Source organism: Vombatus ursinus, unplaced genomic scaffold (genome assembly GCF_900497805.2).
Source record: "Vombatus ursinus unplaced genomic scaffold, bare-nosed wombat genome assembly UNPS02014810.1, whole genome shotgun sequence".
Classification (NCBI taxonomy): Eukaryota; Metazoa; Chordata; class Mammalia; order Diprotodontia; family Vombatidae; genus Vombatus; species Vombatus ursinus.
This window is the reverse complement of record NW_020954588.1, coordinates 31,417,700-31,442,238: the sequence shown is the minus strand read 5'-3', so window position 1 is coordinate 31,442,238 and position 24,539 is coordinate 31,417,700. Positions and strand designations below refer to the sequence as shown.

The following is a 24,539-nucleotide window of genomic DNA, read 5'->3' as shown; positions in this document are numbered from 1 at the left end:
GATAACAATCCCTAAACTACCTACTTCACACTCTTGTGAGGAAAGGGCTTTATAAGACTGAAGGTACTATTTTCCCCCCTCTATATCTGGGACTCATTGGTGGAGGAAGCTGCTAATTTCCTGGACAGTTGGGAGATCAGGTGATCTCCCTGGGGTCACACAGCCAGTGTATGTGAATGGCAGTACTCGAACCCAGGTCTTCCTGGCTCCAAGCCCACCCTTTGAGACACTACCCTATGCTGCCTCTCAAAACCTTATGTAATAATAATGATACCTGATTAAACGGTAAGCTCCTCAGGGCAGGGAGCATCTCATCTTCATATCTGCATCTCCCACACCCCCTTATATGAGTATCAGGAAGCCCTCCATACGTGTCTTTGAATGAGCAGCTCTCTCCTTGAAGCCACTCACAGGGCTCAGAGAACCAAGAAGGAGGACTTAAGATACATTCCTTTGTCCAATGTGCCTCAATAATTTAATTCCACCATTAAACTGCTGTAAATTTTCTTTAGATTGATGGGAGTTTAGAACGTGTGAGTGGGTCCACATGTCAAATTTAGAACGAGAATAGAGTTTAAGGAGTCATTTAGAACAACCTCTCATAAGGAAGCTGAGCCCCAGAGAGAGAAGTAAGTAGCCTAAGGTCATGTGAACATTAGGCATGAACCCAGGTCTCTGACTCCAAATCCTGCGTTCCTGCCATACCACACGGGTAAATTGAGTGTTTGGGTTTTCTTTCTTTTGCTCTGTATTTGGTACAGACCCAACTTACCCTCTCCTCTGCTCTCTATTGCTCCATTTGAAAAAAGAAAATTTGATTTTGATTTTTTTTTAAAACAGAGCTGTGGTTTAGACCTCAAAGTAACTAGTGTCTAATTCTGTTGCCCATAAGGATAGGGAGTGGGCTTCTGATCTCATTACTCTAAGGAACTTCCTGGAAGAAGGTGAGCACTTTGTAATGTATAGTCTTGGAGAGTTCTTCAGAGCACTGAGAGGTTAAGTGATTTGTCCAGGGTCACACAGCCAGTTTGTTCCTGAGGGGCCCTTGAACCCAGATCTTCTTGGCTTCAAGGCCAGTTTGGTATCCACTATATCATCATTCAAGTACTTGCCGAGCTCACATAGATAGTACGCATCAGAGGCGGGATCTGAACCCAGGTCTCCTCTTGGTCTAAATCCTCTACAACTGATAGGGTACCAGACAGGTAACTGACATCGGGTCTACAATGGCCTCTGCACCACCCTGGATCTGGCCCCTGGAGCCATCTAGACAATGGCTAGTTCCATATCTACCTCCTGATCCTCCAAATACTAGAAGACGGCAAGCATGACCCACCTTCCTACCCACTGCATGCCACACCACATCCTCTTTAAAGCAAGTTTTCTTAGCACCTTCAAGAAATCCTCACATTACATGGATTTCAGGACCCTTGCCTACATAATTGTTCTAGTTTGCAAACACTTGGAGCATAATAACTAATCAGAAGATCTACCTAGAAAATGTCCTTGAATTATGAAAAAGTGGAGTGAGCATATCCTTCACTGAAGCACTTACGTACAAATGGATATGGAACATCTCGCAAAATTTAAACAGCAGAAAGACATCTGTTGTTCAGTCATTTCAGTCATGTCCAACTCTGTGGCCCCATTCGGGATTTTCTTAGCAGAGAGACTAGAGTAGTTTGTCATTTCCTTCTCCAGCTCATTTTGCAGATGTGGGAAATTGAGGCAAACGGGGCTAAGTGACTTAATAGAAAGTGTCTGAGGCCAGATTTGAACTCAGGAAGATGAGTCTTCCTGACTGCAGGACCAGTGCTCTGTGCACTATGGCGCCACCTAGCTGCCTCTAGATAAACATTAAGTGTCATATGTTGTTATGTATCACTCTATTTTTAATAGTTGTAGCCGTTGCAATAGTAGTAATTGTAGTAGTAAGCAGTTAGGTGGCTCAGTGGATAGAGGGCTGAATATGGAATCAGGAAAGTCTGAGTGCAAATTCTGCCTCAGAAACCTGCCAGCTCTATGACCCTGGACATGTAACTCAACCTCCGCTTTAGTTTCCTCATCAGTAAATGGAGATAATAATAGCACGTACCTCTCAGAGTTGTTAGAAGGACAAAATGAGATATTTTTAAGTGCTTGCCAAACCTTAAAGTACTAGCTAGCTAACTGTAGTAGTAGTAGTAGTAGTAGTAGTACTAGTAGTAGTAGTAGTAGCAGCAGCAGCAGCAGCAGCATGCCTGTGCTTCATTGTGAAGAGGAGGTAATTCCAAGTTGCTGAGAGCTCTGCCAGGAGACCAAAGCCTCAGGGAACCCTACTGAGCCTGGAAAGGCTTTGAGAATGGGTCTGTGTGCCCATCAGTCTATATCTTTGCCTCTGTCTGCATCACAGTGAGGGATAAGGTTCAAGATCTTGGAGGTACTGCCTGGTCCTCAGAGCATGGCTCCTGGTTCCTATCTTGTGTCTAGGAGGTTCCTATCTTGTGACTTACGCTGGACCTGGGTCTGACCTTCTGGTCTTCTGGCCCTAGGGTTCCTAAGGAAGGCAGAAACTAGGAGACAGGCCCCTCAGTACCTGCCCCCATGTCCACCTCAAGGAAGCTTGAAGCAGCAGGCTAGTGCCTGGCACGCAGCAAGCCCTAAATAAATGTTGTTGTTTAGATTGGATGCCTAAGTTTATAGGGACCCCTGAAAAGAGGGTTGGCTTCCGGAAGATGACATCCTTGACCACAGCAGCCAATAGAACCATCTTCTACGGTGTGCCTGGGTTGGGTCCTGCATGGTCACCCTCACTCCTCAGACCTCTGAGTTCTAGCTTCTGATCTCACCCCTCAAGGCAATGACCTCTCCAAAGTTATCAGGGATCTCCCTATCCAAAGTCTTCTTGGGGTCTCTGCAACACTGAACACCGTTGACCACCCTATCCTCCTGAATGTTCCCTCTTCTCCAATCTGGTTTTCATGACACCTCTATCGCTTGGCTCTCTTCCTACCTGTCTGACTATTCCTTCTTAGACCCCTTTCTTTATCACCATCTAGATCACATCCCTAACTGTGGGTGTCTCCCAAGACCCTCTCCTAGGTTGTCATCTCTCTTGTCTCTATAATTTCTTGCTTGGCAACCTCATCAGATGTAATAGGTTTAATTATCCTCTTAATGCTAGTGACTTTTTTTTTGGAGGGAGGTGGTGTGAAGGGTTAAATGACTTGTCCAGGATCACACAGCTAGTAAGTGTCTGAGGCTAAATTTGAACTCAGATCCTGACTGCAGGGCCAGTGCATTACCCACAGCACCACATAGCTGACCCTGCTAGTGACTCTTAAATTTATACATCCAGTTACAATCTCTAAATTCCAGTAATGTATCTCTGATTGCTTGTTGGACATTTCATACCGGTTGTCCTATGGATATTTCAAACACAATATGTCCAAAACAGAATTCATTATTTGTATCCTTACAAAATAAAATAAAAAAATATCCCTTCTGAACTTCCTTATTTCTGTCTAAGAAATGATCATCCCCACCCGTCACCTCAGCTTTCAACCTTGGCGTTACCACCCTGCCAAATCTTAGCATTCTTACCTCCATGACATCTCTCACATTTGTCCCCTGGTCTCTACCCACAGAGCCACTCACTACCTGTTCAGTCCCATGTCACCTTTCACCTGGACTAGTACAGTGATCTGTCTCCTTGCCTCAAGTCTCTCTTTATTCTGATCTACTCTCCACACAGCTCCCAATGGTGGGAATTTCCTTAATCACACACCTGGCCACATCACTCTCCTACTCAATAAATTCCCAAGCTTTCCTGTTGTCTCTAAGAGCAAATGCAAACCCCTCTGGATTTTAAAGCCTTTCACAGCCTGGCCACCCTTATTATGTATTACTCTCCTTCCCGTATTCTATGCCAAACTTCCCATCTTGCCTTTCTTCACAGAGATACCATCTCCTGTCCCTGCCTTTGCACGGGACGTCTCCCATGCCAGCAATACGCCCCCTCCTCACCTCCACTTTTTAAAATTCCTCAGCTCATTTCACCTTCTCAATAAAGTTTTTTCCTGATCCCGGCTGCTAAACACCCCCCCCACTTCCCATCCCCAACACAATCCACATTAAATGATGTGCACATAGGTCACATAGGGAGTATCAGAGAGAGAATTTTAACTCAATTGTGGACCATGCACTGTGCTAAATGCTTGGAATACCAAAAAAGGTAAAAGACGGTCTGTGCTCTCAAAGAGCCCACAGCCCAATGAGAGAGACACCATGCGAACAGTTACAAACAAACAAGATATACACAGATTAAAGTGGGGGTAATCAAGAGATGCCAGGCACTAGAAAATCAGACCAGAATGGGAGAGCCTTGAGGTAGGAGACTCACTCAAAAGCTGTTGCAATAGACCAGATGTAAGATGATGAGGGCTTCCCCTGGTGGGGGGGGGGGTGGCAAGACCAGAAGGAAAGAAGGGGAATCGACTAGAGATGTGATGGAGGTAAAAATGATAGGATTTGGTAACTGACTATAATAGAGGAGAGGTGGTGTGTATGTGTGTGTGTGTGTGTGTACATATGTGTGCATGTGAGAGAGAGAGAAGAGAGAGAAAGAGAGGAGAGAGAAGAGAGAAAGAAAAAGTGACAAAGAAAGGAGAGAAAGTGAGAGAAAGAAAGAGAAGAGAGAGAAAGTAAGAAATAGAGAAGAGAGAAAGAAAAAGTGAGAGAGAAAGCCAGGAAAGTGAGAGAAGAGAAAAACAGCAGCAGATGACATTTAGGTTGTAAACTTGGGTGTCTGGATGATGGTGGTGCCCTTGATAGTAATCGATGAGGTAAGGAAGAGAGGAGAGATTGGGCAAAAGATGACGAGCTCAGTTTGGGTCATGTTGAGCTTGTTCCAAGTCCGTTGCTTCCAAAAAATAACATTCTTCCCACTATCTACCCTTTCCCTTTAGAATGTAAACTTGAGGGGAAGGACAGTTTTATTTTTATATGTGTATCTTCAGAGACTAGCACAATGCTGGAGACTTGGTAGGCACCTAATAATTGCCTGCTGAATGATCTCAGGAAGAGGGACACAGCATGCTGAAGTCACCATATACTTAGTTTTGAAACATTGAGCAAATAACCACTTGTAAATATCTTCACTTGTCTGAGCACTGAGATGCGCGTGTATGTGTGTGTGTGTACCAGGACCCAGGTCAAAGCTCCACATTCTTATTCATCCTTGAATAATGCTAAAATGCTGCATCCCCAAAATCACAGATCTGGGAGACATCTCTAGAACCACGTAGAGCAAGACCTAGCGGAATAAATCTCCCCTCTGTGATAGAACTCTGGAGCTGCTTTATTAAGGAGTGATTTGCCAGGGTAGCTTTGAGGCCTGGCGATATGGGCCTGACTCTTAAAACTAGCCCAGTTTTGCTATGTGATGACATTAGCCTCTTACACAGTAGGCCTAGATAAATTAGATAGGAGAGGAGAATTAAGTGCTAATTAGGATTCTACATCTCCTGAAGTTCATCTTTCTCTGAATGCCCCAGGGGAATCCTCTCAGGCACTGGGAGAATGTGAACTGATTTTTCTTACTTATTAATGTTTGGGTTTTCTTTTTTTTTTTTTAATATAGCCAGAGGCTTAGGGGATGGGTGCATTTTACAAATATGAGAAATAAAGTCTTTTGCAGTCTGACTGGTACACTCTCAGGGAGTAAAGCATGACCTATTATTGTGAAGAAGGAGACAGTTATTGCTAATGAGTTACTAGGTACAGGATTGCTATGGAATTTACTTGGGAAAGCACTTTCCCCTAGAGTTGAATACATTTTGTGCGTAATGTATTTTTATAATTCTTTTCCTTATGTGAATAATTGACTTATTCTTCTCTCTAGTCCCTCCCCCAGACCTGGATGTTTTCAAAAAGTGATACACAGTTCATTCTCAGCAAAACATTAATGTTTTAAGTTGTTTTGGAGGCTGTGCAATAAGTGAATGTTTTTTTTTTTTTTTCCCAGTTCATGGAGGTGTTTAACAATGAATGATCCTTCATTCATAAAACAAGAGCACTGGTGGATGCCTTTTTTTTTTTCTTATTCCTCACACAAATACGCTGTTTTATTTCTTTCCTTGGAGAACAATTTCTTCTATTTACATAATTTTTCTCATAGGGCCTTGAAGTACCTGCCTACAGAATCCTCTTTACTGCCCTGGTTTACAGATGGGAAAATCCAATCAAGTGAGGTTAAGCCAAATGATATAGCCCCAGGTTACACACCAATCAGTAGTGTTAAGGCCTCCACCAACCTATATTTCTTGGTTCCTCTCTCTTCTTTCTATTAGATGATACTTTTAACATCAGATATTTATTTAAAATCTGAGAAATCATATTTTAATTTGTTCACTTAAGTTTAAAAATCAACAAAGAAAATGGTTTGCTTTTGTTCTTAGAGACTCAGAATTTCAGCTTCTTTCCACAGACTGTTTCTATGTATTCCAAGATTTAGTCCAGTCCAAAAGCTGACATAAAAATTGGAAATACCTGTATCACCCTGACACTACTCTGATGCCCAGTGGCATCTGCTGGATCACGAGAGTGATGCAGGAATCTAGGATAAATGTTTTCAGACTGATAGACTTTTTCCTCCCTGAGTCTCAAAAGCTAAGTTAAGAATTTATCAAGTACAGTAAAATCCTATTATAAAGCGTATCACTATGCCGTAGATTGGGGAAGACTGTTGGTCAAAACATAGCCTCTGTAGGTAGTCACACCCGCAATCTTTCTATAAGTCTTATCTCCTCTCCCTCTCCATTTTTCTTTCCTCTTCTTCTCCCTCCTCTCCTTCCTAACCTCCCTCCCTCTCCTATATCCTATATTTCTCATACACTTTGTCTCCCTTTCTCAAACTCTAATCTCCTTTTCCATTTCCTTCCTTTCATCTTCTCTCTCAGATTCTCTCACATATTTTATGTTTCTTATCTGTTCTGTCTCTCATCCTTTTTCTCATTCTTCTCTTTTTACATTTCCTATGCTTTCATCTCTCTCTCTCACTACCTCTCCCTCTTCAAATCCTCTCATAAATCCTATCTTTCTCATCTATTCTGTATCTTCCCTCATCATCTTCTCTCTTCCCTCTCCCACTGTTCTGTCTCTCACACCACACATATTCACACACTTGTTCTCTGCCTCCCCCCAAGATGGCTTAGAAGTCATAGATTAAAAGGGCTGAGCACCCTAAGAACAAAAAACAATTTAGAGAAAGTTCCACCCACTGTAAGTGAAGAATGAGTGCTGGCTGAGTGGTTTAATTGGTGGTTAATATTTCTGCATTCTTTATTTATAATCACAAAACTTAGAACTTTGTCACTTAATGGATTATTTCCCCAAGAGAGTGGGCAGACTTCTGGAAAGAGCACCTGATTTGCATTCAAAATACATCAACTTAAATCACACCTCTGCCACTTATTCTGTGTGTGATTTGGGACAATTTTCTTCAGCTTTCTGGACTTCATTTTGTTCAACTATAAAATGCGTGTGTAGTGTGTGTGTGGGAAGGGGGGTGGGTTGAACTGCCTACATGATCTTTATAAAGTCCTTAGATCCATAAGATCTAAGGTGATCTGTACATTGACCATCCAAGGAGCTGCCTTGGCTTATCGTCTCATCTGCAGCAAGCTACTTAATTGTTTTGCAACAGGCAATCTCAAGGTATAACTTGTGCGTAAGAGTTGGTGATTGTCCTTCTGGAGTCTGACCTTGTCATGTTACACTAAAAGTGTGTTGTCCAGTTCTGGGTACCACATTTTAGAGAAAATATTTAAAGGCTGGAAAATATAAAGAGGAGTGCAACCAGAATTCTAAATAATGAAGAAAAAGAGGAGGAGGAGAAGGAGGAGGAGAGTGGGAGGAGGAAAGGAAGGAAGGAAGGAAGAAAGAAATGATGAAAAAAGGAGGGAAGAAGGAAAAAAGGAAGGAAGATTTATATAGCACTTTACAAATATTATCTCATTTTATCCTCACCACAATCTTGGGGAATTAGATCCTATCATTATTCCCATTTTACAGATGAGAAAGCTGAGACAAAGTTTAAATGACTCATTCAGGGTCACACAGACAGTAAATATCTGAGGTCATCTTCAACCTCAACTCTTTGTGACTCCATGTCATAGCCCTCTATCCACTGTATCACCTAGCTGCCTAAAGAGCCTTGAATTCATGCTATCTGAGGAAGAATGATGAAACTGGCCCTACTTAGTCTGTAGAAGAGAGGGGGTGGGGCATTGGGGAGGACTGATAGTTTACTTTAGATGTTTGAAAGATGGTGCTCTTGGAGAAGAGGGATCAGCCTTGTTCTTTCAGGCAGAGCTAAAAGCAGTAGAAGATGGCAAAATCACGTCTTCGTGTAAAAACAAACTTCATAATCAAAGCTTTCCCCCTTTCTGGACTGCGCTACCTCTGGAAGTGGCAGGTTCCCCGTTCAATGCAAGTCTTTCAGCAAAGTCTACATGACCACTTAATCATTGGCTATGTTATGGAATAGACTCATGTTCAGGTACAGGTTGGACTAGTTAGACACTTATGTCCTTTTCAGTTCTGAGATTCTGTGATTCAAGTGTTATCCATGAAGTCAGAGGAATCACAGACTGCACTGGGATAAGGAATACTCATTCCAATGAAAACAGGGCCCTTTGAAGTCATGCAGAAATACTTGTCATTATTTATGTGGAGAAACAGGCTGGCTGATTGGCTGATCAGCGTTACCCAAGTGCAAAAAACGTTTTAGGGCCATTCAGAAACAACTGAGGCATTGATAGTAATTATTATCATAATCATTGTGATAATGATGATGATAATTATAATAATAGCTAGAACTGAGGTTTTCAAAACACTTTACATATGTTTATAAATTTGATCCTACCTACATTTTGATAGAGTGCTATTAATATTGCAAATGCCACATTTGCTTCTTTCCTTGAGATTCTGAAATTTCTGTAGCCCTTGGTCCACAGAGATGAGTTTCAAGAGTTTACAGTACCTGTGCCAGTCCCATTGGAGATGACCTCAATGTCAAATCGTTCTTGGGCTTCTACTTTTCCGGGTACTGTCATGTTACTTTTTTCCCCACCAAAGTTTTCATGTCTTCCTCCCAACAGGGAGTGGGCACCCCATGTGTTGCTGAAGTCTACTTGGGTTACTCTGTTGTTATGCTGAAAACACTCTTTTCTTTGTTTCCTCTAAGGGATTGAAATGGAAATTGTCAATAGCTGTGAGCAGAACAATGGGGGCTGCTCTCATCACTGTGAGCACTCAACTGGTGGGCCTCGTTGTTCTTGTAACCATGGACACCGTCTTGATGTGGATGGAAAAACATGCAAAGGTAATCTATGGCAAACACCATCTTCATTTTGAAGTTGCTCTGAATTCATTTGTCCTTTCCATCCCTTATTACATACCACTGTACTATGCCCTGCGTCATTCTAGCTGCAAAGGTGAGTGGATTGAATAAAAGCTCTGGCTACTGGTTGAATGCATAAGAAAGTCAACCCGACCAGAAGGAAGTTTAATTAATGATCAGATTCTTAATTTGAAGGGAATTTGTTTTTATAAAGTGAACAAATCTGTCCTAAGCACATAGAATCAAAAAGTTCCAAAAGTTTGAACAAATCAATATCATGTGTGAGCCAAATACCAAATAAATTGTGAGACCTGGGTTCTAGTCTTAGCTTCCTTGTTAACTAGTTCTATAACCTTGGGCAACTCATATCAGTGCTCGGAGCCCCAATTTCCTTACCAGTAAAATGTGGGAGCTGTGCTAGATGTTATCTAAGGCTCCTTCCAGCTCTCACATATTCAACAACTCCATGACACTAATATATCAGATAATAGGGACTCAGCTAAGCATGGCTCCTCAGCTGGTTAATGGCCTGCTATAGACTTTCAGCTTTGCTATGGAGGACAGCTGTGCTCCAATGGAGGACATTTATAGAAGTATTCTTCTCCGCTCTCTCCCTCTCTCCGTATGTCAGTGTTGCTTTCAATAGGAAAGACTCCTCAAGTATTACCAGAAATGATATAATTTGAGACAACTCAAGGATAGCTGACGTGAGGAAAGGAAATTCTACTGTAAGCATGCTTGAGGGATGAAATATGCTGTCTAGTGCTACTGAGAGGAACAGATTTCTACTGTGTGTGGGAAATGATAAAGTTGATGAACCAGGTTAGTCTCAGCTCCAGTCCCACCTAGGAAAGAATGTCCATAACCCTAAAAACAGTCCTTAATCATAGTATCATCAGACTGTATTCTTGCTGGCTTATTATCCCGATGCCCTCCCTCCTATTTCCACCATTACTACTCATTGTGCAGTCATTTTAGTCATGTCTGACTCTTTGTGACCCCATTTGGGATTCTCTTGGCAGAGATACTAAATGTTTTGCCATTTCCTTCTCCAGCTTATTTTACAGATGGGAAAACTGAGGCAAACAGGGTTAAGTGACTTGCCCAGGGTCACACAACTAGTAAGCATCTAAGGCCACATTTGAACTCAGGAAGATGAGTCTTCCTGACTCCAGGCCATGCACTCTATCCACTGTGTCACCTAGCTGCCCCCAACCATTACTACTATCCACACACAAAATTCAAAAGCACCACATGACATTTTTTATACTTAATTGAATTGGAAACAAAATTTATTTTGAATGTTTCTTTTTAAATATCATGACCACTATATGATAAATTTGGAAACAACTAAGTTATAGTTGATAATCACTTTTCTGAAGTGGAAGATTTGTGTGTTTAGCATTTGGATGAAATTTTATTCTATGTGAGAGAGTTTTGCTTTACACTAGTTTCAGAAGTTTTCTGATCATAAAAGTGCTGTTGCATCATAATCCTACATTGTAGGTAGTATTGTAGTATATCAAAAGGTTCAGTATGCCTAACATGCTTGGGTCTCAGTTTCTTTACGTATAAAATGGCGATAGTAAAGCGGCTAAATGGTGCAGCGGATAGAGTCTACAATAAGAAAGATCTAGACAAGTAACTTATTCTGTCTTGGCCTTATTTTCCTCACCTGTAAAATGGGAAGGTTGGACTTTGTGGTCTCTACCATTTCCTTCAGCTCTAAATCAATCATCCTATGACCCTCTACCTGTCTTGCCTACCTGAGAGAATTACTGTTCAAATTGAGTACAGCAATGAATTTCAAGCACAACAACCCATCTATGTTTTCTAAGGGTCTCGCATTTTCATTGTATATATGTATATATATAGATGTCTCTGCCTCCTCCCAATAGCATATAATCACTTTGAGAACAGGAACTATTTAATTTTTGTTGCATACCTCCAGGGCCTACCATGGTGCCTGGCATGCAGTTAGTGCCTAATAAATGCTTGTTGGTTGATTGACTGATTGACAGTAGTGAGACGTAATGAGTTGTCTTGAAGCACATGGAGATTAAATGATTTACCCACTAGTAAACAGTAGAACTAGGAAATAGAAGAACCAGGATTTGAACCCAGGTATATCTACCTCCCAAGTTAAGCATCCTAACCGCCACACATTTGGAAGTGCATAATTTACAGATATTATTATATTACATAATATTACAGATACAATAATACAGATATTATTAAACATGCAAATTCTCCTTTCTGTTTTGTTCCCCTTTTGCTATCAGTCACACTAAATTTGACCTTGGTGAAGCTGATTCTCTAAAACCTACTACTTGAAAAAAAAATGGGGCAGCTAGGTGGTGCAGTGGATAGAGCACCGGCCCTGGATTTAGGAGGACCTGAAGTTCAAATTGGGTCTCAGACACATAATATTTACTAGCTATGTGACCCTGGGCAAGTCACTTAACCCCATTGCCTAACAAAAAACAAAACAAAACAAAACAAAACAAAATAAAAACCTACTACTTGGCTTGGAGTCTCACTGAACTTTGGAAAGTAGAGTTCAGTAAAGCTCTTATTTGCTGCTAGGAAAACTAGCATCCGCCAGGGTCAAAATGCAGAAATTGCATATTTATGAGATTTCAACAGTCAACACAACAAAGTTGTATTGTTTATTACTCAAGTTTATTTCATTTTCCGAGAACAAATACCACCCATATCCAAAGCCCAAACATTCATTAAAGTAAATGCAATGATTAGTTTGAAGTGTACACACTTTGCTTATTTGTCTGAAAATAGGTTAAGGCCACAGATGTTTTCTGCAAATGCTCATGCAGAAAGTAATATTAAGAATTTTCCTTTTAGCCTCTTTCAGTATTAAATGCTTTTGAAGTGTGTGTCTATAGGTAATCATACATGGCAAACAATACATAAATACGTGTGAAAATGAGCCAGCAGATCTGCAAACCGCCAGGGCAGTCTTAGCCAATTGCCAGACCAACTAAGGTCATTTAGAACAAATTGAAATATAGTTACAAAGGAGGGGAAAGGGGAGAGCTAATAGTAATGCAAACAGCAAGTTTCCATTGACCTTTGACAAACAATACATTAATGACCCTTTAGATTACAGGGGTTCTTAATCTAGAGTCTATGAACTGTTTAAAATATATTTTAATAACTGTATTTCAATATGATTGGCTTCCTTTGCAATCTATTTTATTTTTACATTTAGAAATATTATTCTGAAAAGCAGTCCAGATTGCCAAAAGGGTCCATGACTAAAAGGGTCTAAGAACCCATGCTTTTCAAGATATTTATGAGACACTAATATTAGATCTTTGTCTAACAAGTTGGAATGATGCTAAGAAAGACCCAGAGATGTCACTGTCATGCAGATAAACCAAAGAAATTCATGGTAAAAAAAGAAGTTTCATATAAACCAAAATATTTAACAATAAGCCCTTTTGTAGAAGCAAATAGTCAGAAAAAAGTAGAGCCCCATCGATTGAGAGATGGCTAAAAAAAAAGACCCAACAATATATGGAATATTGATGTGTTTCTTTATTATGATGAATAAAATATCAGGAATACTGAGAAGGGTCATATGAAGTGATACAAGGTAAAGTAATCATAAATGGGGAAACATGGTAACAGTTAATATGAATATAGCATTTTAACTTTTGCAAAGCTCTTCACATGTTGTTTTCTAATTTGATCCTTCGAATAATTCTGTGAGCTAAGCATTATTATTACCATCCCATTTTACAATAGAGGAAACTGAGGCTGGTAGAGTTTAAGTGACTTGCCCAGAGTCACACAACTTATGGGTCCCTGTGTCAGGATTTGAACTCAGGTTTTCCTGATTCTAAGATCCTACAGTTTTCTGTCCAACTGAGACATTTAACTGCCACAAAGATTTGAATAACGGAAGCACAATATACCAAGAACAATATAAATACAATCTGAAGTGAATGCTGTGTAATTGTAGTGGTCAAGTTTGGCCCCAAAAAAGACAGGCATGTGCTTCCTTCCCTCCCTTCTGTGCAGTGGTGGTATGCCATGGTTGTGGCACATTGCACAGATTGTTGGGTTTGATTCCTATATTGGTTAGTTTTAATGAATGTTCTTTTCCTTTTCTTTTTTGTTGTTATTATAAAGTAGGCTTTCTAAATGGGGAAGGGGAAAAGGATAAATTGGGAAATATAGGAAACATAAAAACAAAATAATTCAACTAAGACTTTTAAGCACCTATTGTATACTTCAAAAAGTTCCTGACACCCACTAAGTGCTTCATAAATGTTCTATCTTTTTATCAATCTGCCATGGACTGGGCTAGACACTATGAATACAATATCAAAAAGGAAACAATCGCAGCTCTATAGGTGCCTTGCATTTTATCTTCAGAGACATGGACATATACGAGTAAATAGAGCAGAACTCTAAAATGAATACTTCCCTGAATAGGGAAGGCCCACACGAGGTGTTGGGGTGATCTGGAAAGTCATCATGTTAAAGGGGGTGCTTAAGCTGCTTCATGAAAGCAGAGTTGGAGGCAAGAAGGAAATGTATCTCAAGCATGAAGTATGAGGCACAGAGACAGGAGATAGAAACCGATGTATGAGAAACATCACATTGTCAGTTTGGTACAGTGTGTAGAGAATGTGGGAAGAGAAGTACTTTATGATAAGTCTGGAAAGATAACTTGGAACTAAGTGCAAAGGGCTTTGAAAATCAAGGAGGAGGTTGTATAAAATCATGGAGATAAGAGGGAGCCGCCGGAATCTATCGAGTAGAGGGTGATATGATCAGAGTTGGGCTTAAGGAAAATCACTGTGGTAGCAGTGTGGAGGATGGACTAGAGGCAAAGAGAATTGAGTCAGGGACATCATTTAGGATGTCATTGAAATAGTTCAGGTGAGAAGTGATGAGGGCCTGAAATAGTGTATGGCCATGAGAAAGTGTACAGAAAGGGAATGACAAAACAGATTTGGTGAAGGGAAGAACAGTAAGATTTGGCAACCAATTGGCCATGTGGGTGAGGTGGAGGGAGGATTTAAGTATATCATTAAGGTTCCGAGTCTAGGAGGCTGGAAACTTTGGCTGGAAGATAATCATGATGTTTTGGACATGTTGACAAATTTCAGCCTTGTGATGAGTCAGAACTGGATCAGTGAAGATCAGATCAAGTACATTGTTTTCTAATTTGATGAAGGAACTGATCTCCTTTGTACACCTGAGAAGGGAGAAACCTTCATCATAAATGTGTGATGATCTGAGGGTAATTAAGAAGATGGCAAAGAAAACATCTCAGTGCTCAAGTGGGTAATAAAAGAGGATATAATGGGGTTGGAGTTGAAATAGGAAAAAAAATGATGAGAGGTTTTTACTTCTTGTCCCCCAACAACTCATCAAGATTAAATACCAGCTAGGAAATAGATCACATCTAAAATATTGCAAGGTAGCCCCACTGGTGACATTTGAAGGAGAAAGAACATTTTGTGTCCAAATGACCCACATTAATCAATTTCATGGTGACCCCTAACCTGGATTGATTGATTTCATTTTCTTCCTTTCCTTTCTCTTCCTGAGTTTTCTAAAGTCGGTACCCTTTTCAAGGTTAATTGCGAGAGTGACCTTTTACATCTATGGTTGTTCGTCTAGTTAACATTCAAAAAGATTTTGTAAACTCAGCACTGACAGTCCACCCCCAGCCTAATAGCTCAACGAGGTCCAAGGGAGCCAAGGTCTTGAATCCAGACACCCTGGTAACAAGCAAATATTTCTCCAATCTCAGGAGAGCTGGGAGTAAAATGACTATAGTGCATTCTTGGAAATTACCCATGTACCTCTCATCACTGGTCTCAAAAGCCTAACATGAACAAAGCACTCCTTGAATAAATGCTTTACTTTTTGATGCTTGTAGGCTGGGATAATGGGAAGAGCAGAGGCTTAAGTCAGGAGACTTTGGTTCAAATCTTGGCTCTATGACTCATCTTGTGAAACAGCCACTTCCTTGTTGGTAATATGAGATAGAATGAACTTGGTAACCAGGTTTGTCTTAAATTTCTATTTTCCCTAAACCTGCTAGGGAAATGATTCATAGCCAAATAAACAAATTAAAAAAAAAAACCCAATCAAACAAAAAAACTTTCAAATCCTTGGATCCAACCTAAGACGCTATCTCAAAAATACCCACTACAATATCTATACAAATGGTCATCCAATCTTAACTTATTGACCAGTGATGGAAACTTCACTGCCACCTGAGGTAGCCCATTTCAATTTTGGACAATGCTAATTGTTAAGAATTTTTTTCTCTTACTTAAGTTCAATCTTTTGAATTTAGATTTAGAGCTAAAAAGGACCTCACAAATCTTCAAGTGCAACCTTCTTCATTTTACAGATGAGGAAACTGAGGCCCAGATTGGCTAAATCACTTATCCAGGGTCACTAGTAAGCATCAGAGGGAAGATTTGAACCCAGATCTTGCCAGATTCTAAGTTAAACCTTTTAATTTCTTCATTATGCTGACACCCACTGGTCCTAGTTCTGCCCTTCAAGGCTAGGCAGAAGCATAACTCATCTCTCTTCTGCATGGCAGCCCTTCAGTTGTTTGAATATAGTCATGAACTAACCCCTAAGTCTTTTCTTTTCCTGTGCAGACAAAAAAATCTCCATCTTTTCACCCATAACTAAGAAAATATGAGTTTTAGACTCTTCATCTTCCTGATCACCCTTTTGTTGGCATTCTTTAGCTTTTGAATGTCTTTATAAAAAATATATTGCCTACAGGTGAACACTCTTCCTGATGTGTTCTGACCAGGACAGAGGACAGTGGGATGCTGACCTTTTCATCACTGAAAGCTATCCCTCTCTTAATGCAGTCTAAGAATCACCTAAGATTTCTTTGCTGCCACATCACACTGTTGACTCAAATTAAATTTGCCATCCCTGAAAATCCTCAGATCTTTTTTTTTTTCTCCCGGACAATCTGCTGTCTACTCATGCCTCCCTCTTATTGTACTTATGAAGGTGACTTGTTAACCCATATAAGATTATATTTATCCCTATTAAGGTTCCTTTTAATTAGATTCATCCCAGTGTTCTAGTCTCTACTGATCTTTTACAATTCTGGCTTTGCCATCAAGCTATTGCTATCGCTATTGCACCCAGATTGGTGCCATGTGCAAATTTGGTATATATGCTCTGGCATCCAAGTTAGTGATAAAAATACTAAATAGCCCAGGGCACGCTTTGGAGAACTCCTTCTTCTATTGGCATTTGTCTTCCCAAAGACTTGACAATCACATTAAGATGTTTACCTGAGCAGAAGGACAAAGAACCATGCCATGTATCTTACGGGGCTAAGAGAACCCCACAGCAGCCTGAGCCCTGGGGTTCTAGATACGTGATCTAATCAAACCCTGGATCGGTTGGGTCACATGATGATGTTAACTGGCCAAACAACAGAAACATACAAACAAGAGCAGGCCTTGTTCCACTTCTTTTATCTCGGTTCCTATATGCTCCCTTCACAAATCCCTTTAATAAAAAACAAACACTGAGCATTGGGCTTTGTATGCAGTAGAAACTAAACAAATGTTTATTGATAAATTGAACTGAATTGGGCATCATCTGTTAACACCACCCTTACCTGTCCCAGAGGCAGGGGGATTGAGCTTCATGAAAATTATATATGGTTCCTATAAGTACCTTCCATAGGAGTTGTGATAGGGACTGCACCTGGGATTTCATTGACACTACCAAGCAGGTCTGCAACTTCCAGACTAAGAACTGCCTCAGATAATAAGGGGTTAAGTCATTTGTTCAGAGTCACACAACAAATATGTGCCAAAGGCAGGATTTGAACCCGGGCCATCACAGCTTTGAGATTAGTCTTCTATCTACTAAGCCACAGTGTCTGATATAAGCGTCATAGGAATCATGTTTATTGAGAGGAAATCAGACTAACAAATGATCTGGATCTCATGTTCTTGGGACCCAGTTGCTACATCCTCCTTCCTTGGTGCCGCTGGCTCTTTCAGTCCTTAGGGTACACTAGTCCTAATACCAATTCTATCAGGACTGTTATGAGTATCTGAAAAGTCAACAGGAAGAGCACCGGATCTGGATTCCCCGCTGTGGGTTCCAATCCCAGCTCTGCCTCTTCTGAGGAAAGGCAGCAAGGTGACATAGAAATAGCAGCAGGCTGAGTCAGAGGACTCAAGTTTGAATCAAGGCTCTATCACCTGCTAATTGCATAACTTGGGATTCTCTGTACCTCAGTTTCCTCATCCAAAAATGAAAGATTTGGAATAGATTATCTCTAATCTCCCTTCTAGCTCTTCATCAATGATGCTTTCAACTCAGTGGCTTTGGAGCCCGAGGACCTGGGTTCCAATCTGTTCCTGATACTTACTACCTATGTGACCTTGTACACATTATTCACCCCCAAAGGCCTCTGTCTCCTTACCCTTAAGATGAAAGTGCTTGACTAGAAAACTTCCAGAATCCCTTCCAGTTCAGGACCTTTGCTCCTAGGACCCAATGGCATGACAAGCTCCTCTTTCCAGCTGCCAAATGCTCCTGGAATCCTATCATCCCTGTTTTGTATTTTTTTTCCACTATTTGTTGTTAGAATGTCGTGTGTGTGTGTGTGTGTGTGTGTGTGTGTGTGTGTGTGTGTGTGTGTGTGTGTGTGTGAGAGAGAGAGAGAGAGAGAGAGAGAGAGAGAGAGAGAGAGAGAGAGAGAGAGAGAGAGAGAGAGATCAGGTTGTCCCATCAGCTAGAGGGCAGAAAGGTCTTTTTTCTTCTGTTTAAAAATAAGCATGAAATTATTTAAATCCCAAACAAATAAGTCCAAGGTATGGGAGTAGTCTGAGCCATGTAGGCTCAGACAGGGGATCTTTTCCCCTGATGGGAGTATCCATACAACCTGAACATCAGAAAGATTGAAATTATTTTGCAATGATTCCGTCTAATAAAAGGGTCTGGCTGCCCATCACTCTACAACTTATTTCAATGTTTATCTGATAAACAACAGAAATGCCCCCCCCCTTTTTTTTCCTTTTCAGATCTTGATGAATGTGAGAGTGGGCAAGCCTGCTGTTTCCAGCTCTGCATCAACTATTTGGGAGGTTACGAATGTGATTGCAAGACAGGATTTCAGCTCAGTCCCGATGGGTGTGGATGTGATGGTAAATACCTGAGATTTGTCTCCAAGTGATTGTGTCTAAGTGGTGTAGTGTCCATAAGCAATAGTGGGTACGTGGAGAGAGAAAGAGATATATCTTGCTCAGTAACCCATAATCCCTTTCACTTGACTTGATAAAAGGAATGTTGGCAAAATGGAGGCAAAGAAGTGTGGTTGATGCGATGCAAGAGGTCACAACTTAGAGAAATCACTGGTATGAGCCAGACTGGTGAGTGGATATTTGGCTTCAGAAGTAGTTTATCAATCTGATCTTCAGTTATTCAAAAGTTACATTACCGTAGAGCCAGCCTGAAGTGAGGAGGCACCGTGGCGACAGAGACCCAGGGTTGTACCGTGGTTAGAGTCAGCTCAAGAGCACCAGATGTAAATTCTTTGGCTGATACTAGCTTTCTGAGCCTGTGTTTCCTCATCTGGGAAATGGTATAAAAATACTAATTGTGAGGATCTCACGAAGTTGTTGGTTGTTTTTTTTTTCTGATCCTCAAAAACAATACTGTTAAGTGCTTTGAAAACTGTAGAGAGCTATGTAAATGACAGTTATTTTGATGGTAGAAAGAGCGCTGAATTTGGTAGAGAAGAAAAGCCGAATTGAAATTTCAATCCTGAACCTCAAAGCCCATGTGGTGTTGAGGAAATCACTTCATCCTTCCTCCCTCAATTTCCTCATCTGTAAAATGGGCATAATAATATCTGGACTACCTATATCCCTGGGCTATTGCAAGGTGACAGATGCCACATAAACTATGCAAAAATTTAAAAACTGTGAGCAGCTATTATTATGGCCCATAACACAAGCCTGGTGCATTGCTTCACATTGATTCACTCCTACCCCACCCTCTTCCTTTTCTGTCATATACCATATTTAAATGAATAATGCTTTTTAAAGAAATGCTAGTTTTATAGCTTTCTAATGTCTATTTGGTAAAAATAACTCATTTTGCTCTTGTATGATGTCTAAATTGCATCGGAAGAGAACATTTTAGACGAATTTGAATGAATAGAGTAAAGTTAATTGAGTTTTCTTTAATTTCACTACCAATACCTTATGTAAGTCATTGTTGGGGGATTGTTGCTGCCTTTTTAATTTGTGAAAGCTTGCATTAAAGGAGATGGTGTTTTTCATCTTTTGGTTATTATTGCTATTATTTTGAATCATAGAAGTTTTCTTGAAATTGAAATAACGATTAGATGATCTACATCTGTACCAATAACAATTAAAATTATATAAAAGCCCCAAATGCTGCAGAGAAAATAGCTTTTCTTTATTCAGTGTAATGAATCCCTAAATTCTCTTGGTACTGAGATGTTTTGCTTTATATAACTGAGCTGTCCAGTCTCCAAACACCAAAAAGAAAAAAAAAAGGCAAGGGATATAAAAGAATACACTTTTTGTTTTGAAAGGCGCACATTCTAAATGTGGCGTCGTATATTAGCATTGACCAAATTCCAACCAAACATTGGGTCCAGTGAATTAGGGGCTTAAAAATCTGAATTTCATGGACCATCTGTTCATCAGACAGATGAGCCAAAGGGAAGATTACATAGCCATGCGTGTACACACTGGTATATATATACTATAATTGGGAATGCTTCAGCTCTCTGAAGACCATCTTAAAGGATTAGCCTCATGTCCCCATCTAAGCTACTCCTCGCATAGGTGACAGACTTCCCCAAAGTCCCAGCTCAGACTTTTACACTGATTTTCATTTCTCACATTAAAAGAATTTAAATCTTCCAGGGAATCTTTGGTTATCTTACCCATAAGCTCTTGAAGGCATGTGCCAATCAGGTTTGTGATTTCAAGGAATCCAGACAAAACTTCAAACCAAATTGAGCAATCACAATGTTTACTAAATGACAAGCTAGTTCCTATAGGAAGGCTACAAGAAAACATTGCCATCCCTTGATGTATCTCCTTTCTAATTTCAGGATCCTTGTTTTGGTCTGACCTAGAGGAATGAGGCTGCCCATATAACAGAGAAGTTCTATCTGGAGAATAATAGCCTGACCCTAGATAGCCCATAGATCTTAGGGGCTGAATGGTTTTATACCGAGACAGACAAAGGGAGCCAGTCTTAAAAGTAACATCGCAGGTACCTTTGAGTACACTGGTCACAGGAGCTGAGACGATTCCTTTAGAGTCAGGCACTCTCCCAGTGGCTATTCATCGGTGACCCTTAGCTATTTCTGTCTTGGTGCTCCCCTGCCAAAAGGGGCCTGGATCAACAGGCTTGCCCCTCAGCAGGATCATGTCATTTACTTCTTTTGAATCTCTCTTGATTCTTTAATGAATGAATGACTTGTGGGGCAAGAATCTGGACCTGTGATTTCATTTGTGTGGGGAGAAACCGCTGGTGTGCAAACACTTTCCACCATTGCTGATTGGCTTCTCATATCTCATCTCTAGTCTTAGAGACGATGGCAATCAGAAGATTCAGTAGTTTGTCAGTAGTCACAAAGCTAGTTAGCATATATCAGAGAAAAGACTCAAATCCAGATCTTAATAACGTCAAGGCAGCCCTCTGAATTAAAAAAAAAAAAAAACAACTAACGAAATAAAGCTGCAGCTTACAACACTGTGTCCTGCAAAGCTTATCCTAATTAACTATTCAATTTTATGTTCTGCAAAGTGTTTCACAGACTGGGACTTCTTTTTTTTTGGTAGAATACATTTTATAAACCTTCATCAGAGCTAGTAGTTAGTTCTGAGATCCCAGGAAGTTTGTCTCCCCATGGGAACAATGAATTTGCAAAGTTGCAAAGTTGCTAAAGACTGAATTAGCAGTCTGTGCCAGAGAAAGGTGGTCTGGTCTTGGGACAAAGCTTAGCTTTCCCTTGTGTCAGGGAACCATCTGGAAGGCAGAACAATGAACACCACGGTGCCTTTCAATCCCTAAGCCTGGTTTCCTATGTCAACGCCCAAGAGTATACTTTCTGTTCTCTCTTTTTCTTAGATGTGGATGAGTGTCTGGAGGACAGCACTGACTGTGACCAGCTCTGTGTTAATTCTTTGGGATCTTATGAATGTCTCTGTGAGGAAGGTTACCAAATTGATGGTAACAGAAAAACTTGCATCCGTAAGTTCCTATGAGGGAATTTCCTTTTTTTTTTTTAATCACATTTCAACTATTTAGAATTTTTTTCTCCTTTCCAAGGGCCCAGGGGAAAGAATGCAATTTACTTTCCTCAGTCCATCCTTCAAACCTTTCTTCTTTCTGCACTAAAACTATTTTTTCCTCTCTTTGTCCTCTTTCTATAGCAGTTTTACCTTTGTGTTCCCGGCTTCTAACCTTTCTTTGTGATTGTCTATTTGAATTGGCTTTGCTCAAAGAATTTTCCCTTTTCACCACCCCCTGCTTGTGTGTATAGTTCAGACTCTTCGTTTCTCTCATCCATTCTTGCCCAGTTCTACACACATAGACCCATGCCCACCCCCCGCCATCCGAATTGCCTCATCCATAGCAAGGATGTGAGTGTGCAGTCGTTTTCCTCTTTGGTTTTAGCTTTGGATGATGACGAATTAGAGGAGGAAGAAGAGGAATTAGAAGTTGTGAGGTTCCCAGACCTTCACTTTAGGAGATCTGCTCAACTGCTTAATTATGCCATTGCGTTAAATCCCAATTATGAAGATGAAGATGAACTGGAGGAAAGAGATATTCGAGGAGAACTCACTGTTTTACACAAAGTGGGTGAGTGAAAAGAATCCCCTCAAAGTCATTATTTTCTTTCTTTCTTTTTTCAAAATTCACTTAAGATCAATGGGCAAGACGGCCAGAGTAGTAGGTTTCCTTAATCCTCCAGAAACGCTTAAAACTCTGAAAAATAAATTATGTACCACAAATAAAGGAATTAAAGCTGTATCCACAAGATAAGAAAAAAACATACAACATTAAAAAAAGACATGAAGTAATATCAGTTGGTCAATAAGCTATGAGTGCCTACTATGTGCTAGGCATTGTGCTAAGTGATGGGGATACAAAGAAAAGCGAAAGACAATCCCTGCTCTCCAGAAGCTCACAGCCTAATATCAGATAATTTAAATACTTAGAGCTCCCACTCATCATCTCCTTCTCCCCCAAACCCTACATAACTCTGTACACATATGTACACATACACATATACAGACACATACATATATATATGTATGTATGTGTGAATTCATATGATATATGTATATACACATGTACTTACATACATATCTGGGTATACACACATATATTTGCTTGGATTGTTCAAGTGTTTCAGTCATGTCTGACTCTTCATGACCCCATTTGGAGTTTTCTTGGCAAAGATACTGGAGAGGTTTGCCATTTTGTTCTCCAGCTCATTTTACAATTGAGAAACTGAGGCAAATAAGGTGAAATGACTTGCCCAGAGTCACACAACTGGTAAGTGTCTGAGGCCAGATTTGAACTCAGGAAGATAAGTCGTCCTGACTTGAGGCCTGGCACTTTATCCATTGTGCCACCTACCTATGTGTGCATGTGTGTATGTATGTATGCATGTATGTAGATAAGCCTTTCCTAAATTACCCATATCAGTCACTCTTATATAATGCCATTTTCTTTAAAAGTCTTGAATATAATCTAAAGTTTCAGAAGCACTTCTTCGCCTATAATAAACCTCTGAGGTTAATAGATGGTCTAGAATCAGAGGAGGAGCTGGATCCATTAGAATGTAAGCTCCTTGAAGGCAGGGATTGTATTTTGCATCTCTTCATATACCTGGAGCTTTGCACAGTGCCTGGCACATAATAAGAGTCTAATAGATGTCTGTTTATTGACGGAGAGAGATATTTGGGTTTCACCTACTTGGCAAGGGATATTTCAATGGAATGTAGCTCCTGGAGGGGAAGGGAGGTTTTCTTTTGGACTTTGCCTTTCTATTGGATAGCATAGTTCCTGGCTTAGAGTAGACATTTTAAAATACTTGTTGGTTGATTCATTAATTTTTTAGCTATTTGGGGAGTAGACTCTTGAGCTTACTAATCTGATTTTAATCCTCCCAGTCTGTTTAGATGACACTTTTGGACCCGACTGCAGTTTGAGGTGTGAGGACTGCATGAACAGAGGCAAATGTAATGAGGAAAAGAGCCATTGTCTCTGCCCGGCTGGCTGGGGTGGCATCCTCTGTAATGAAAGTGAGTACACAACACCCACTCGAAGTGAGGGGGCAAAGGGCCGTCACCAAGTGCACGAGAGATGCTGTGTTTGGGGCTACAAATACAAAGATGAAAAGTGAAATTGTCCTTCCATTCAAAGAGCTTGGAATAAGTCCGAGTTCCGGAGTCAGGCAGCCTCGATTTGGATCCTGGCTGTGACATCTAGTATCTGTGTAACTTGGGCTGGTCACTTAACATCTCTGAGTCTCAGTTTCCCTGTCTGTAAGATGAGATGGTTGGACTAGATAGATGACCTCTCAATCTCCTTCAGCTCTCCGTTTATGACCTTATGAATTTACCAGAGAGATAAGCAGTAAAAACATAGAGATGGAAGTTTTAACCAAATATCAGAAAAATGGGTTCTTGTTATGATTTGTTTGTTTTTTCCATTCTTTAGCAAATGATAGCAAATTAGATCATTGTTTTCTTCAAGTGTCCTATTTATTCATCAGCTATAAAAGCTAATAAAGGATCCCTGTATTTCAGAGGCTTTAAAAATTCCTACCATTTAAATGATGTATTAATTTCTGGTAAGATACCCCTCTTCACAAGGGAGGCAAAACTTTACTCTCCAAATATCATTAAATGGAGTTGGATATTTTATATCTATATGTGTATAAAGATACATAAACATAAAATAGCACTGTGTTTCTTTCTTAACATAATCTCATCATGAGAAACTATCCAGGATAAAATAATGCAGACTAAGCAAAAGAGAATAAAAACAACCCTTGTGCTATGAGGCTAAATGAAAATGTATTTAAAGAAATGAAATGTGCGTGCTA

General features: G+C 40.3%; 1 protein-coding gene across 1 annotated transcript in view; it reads left to right on the top strand.

The window, feature by feature from the left end:
• The window catches only part of LOC114053209 (EGF-like and EMI domain-containing protein 1), a 726,964-nt gene that overhangs the window by 554,111 nt on the left and 148,314 nt on the right, over nucleotides 1–24,539 (top strand). Inside the window, exons 9-13 of the mRNA XM_027876127.1 lie at nucleotides 9,227–9,364; nucleotides 18,454–18,576; nucleotides 21,548–21,670; nucleotides 22,097–22,282; nucleotides 23,602–23,733. Of these exons, the coding sequence (XP_027731928.1) occupies nucleotides 9,227–9,364; nucleotides 18,454–18,576; nucleotides 21,548–21,670; nucleotides 22,097–22,282; nucleotides 23,602–23,733 (702 nt within the window). The remainder of the gene's footprint in view (nucleotides 1–9,226; nucleotides 9,365–18,453; nucleotides 18,577–21,547; nucleotides 21,671–22,096; nucleotides 22,283–23,601; nucleotides 23,734–24,539) is intronic.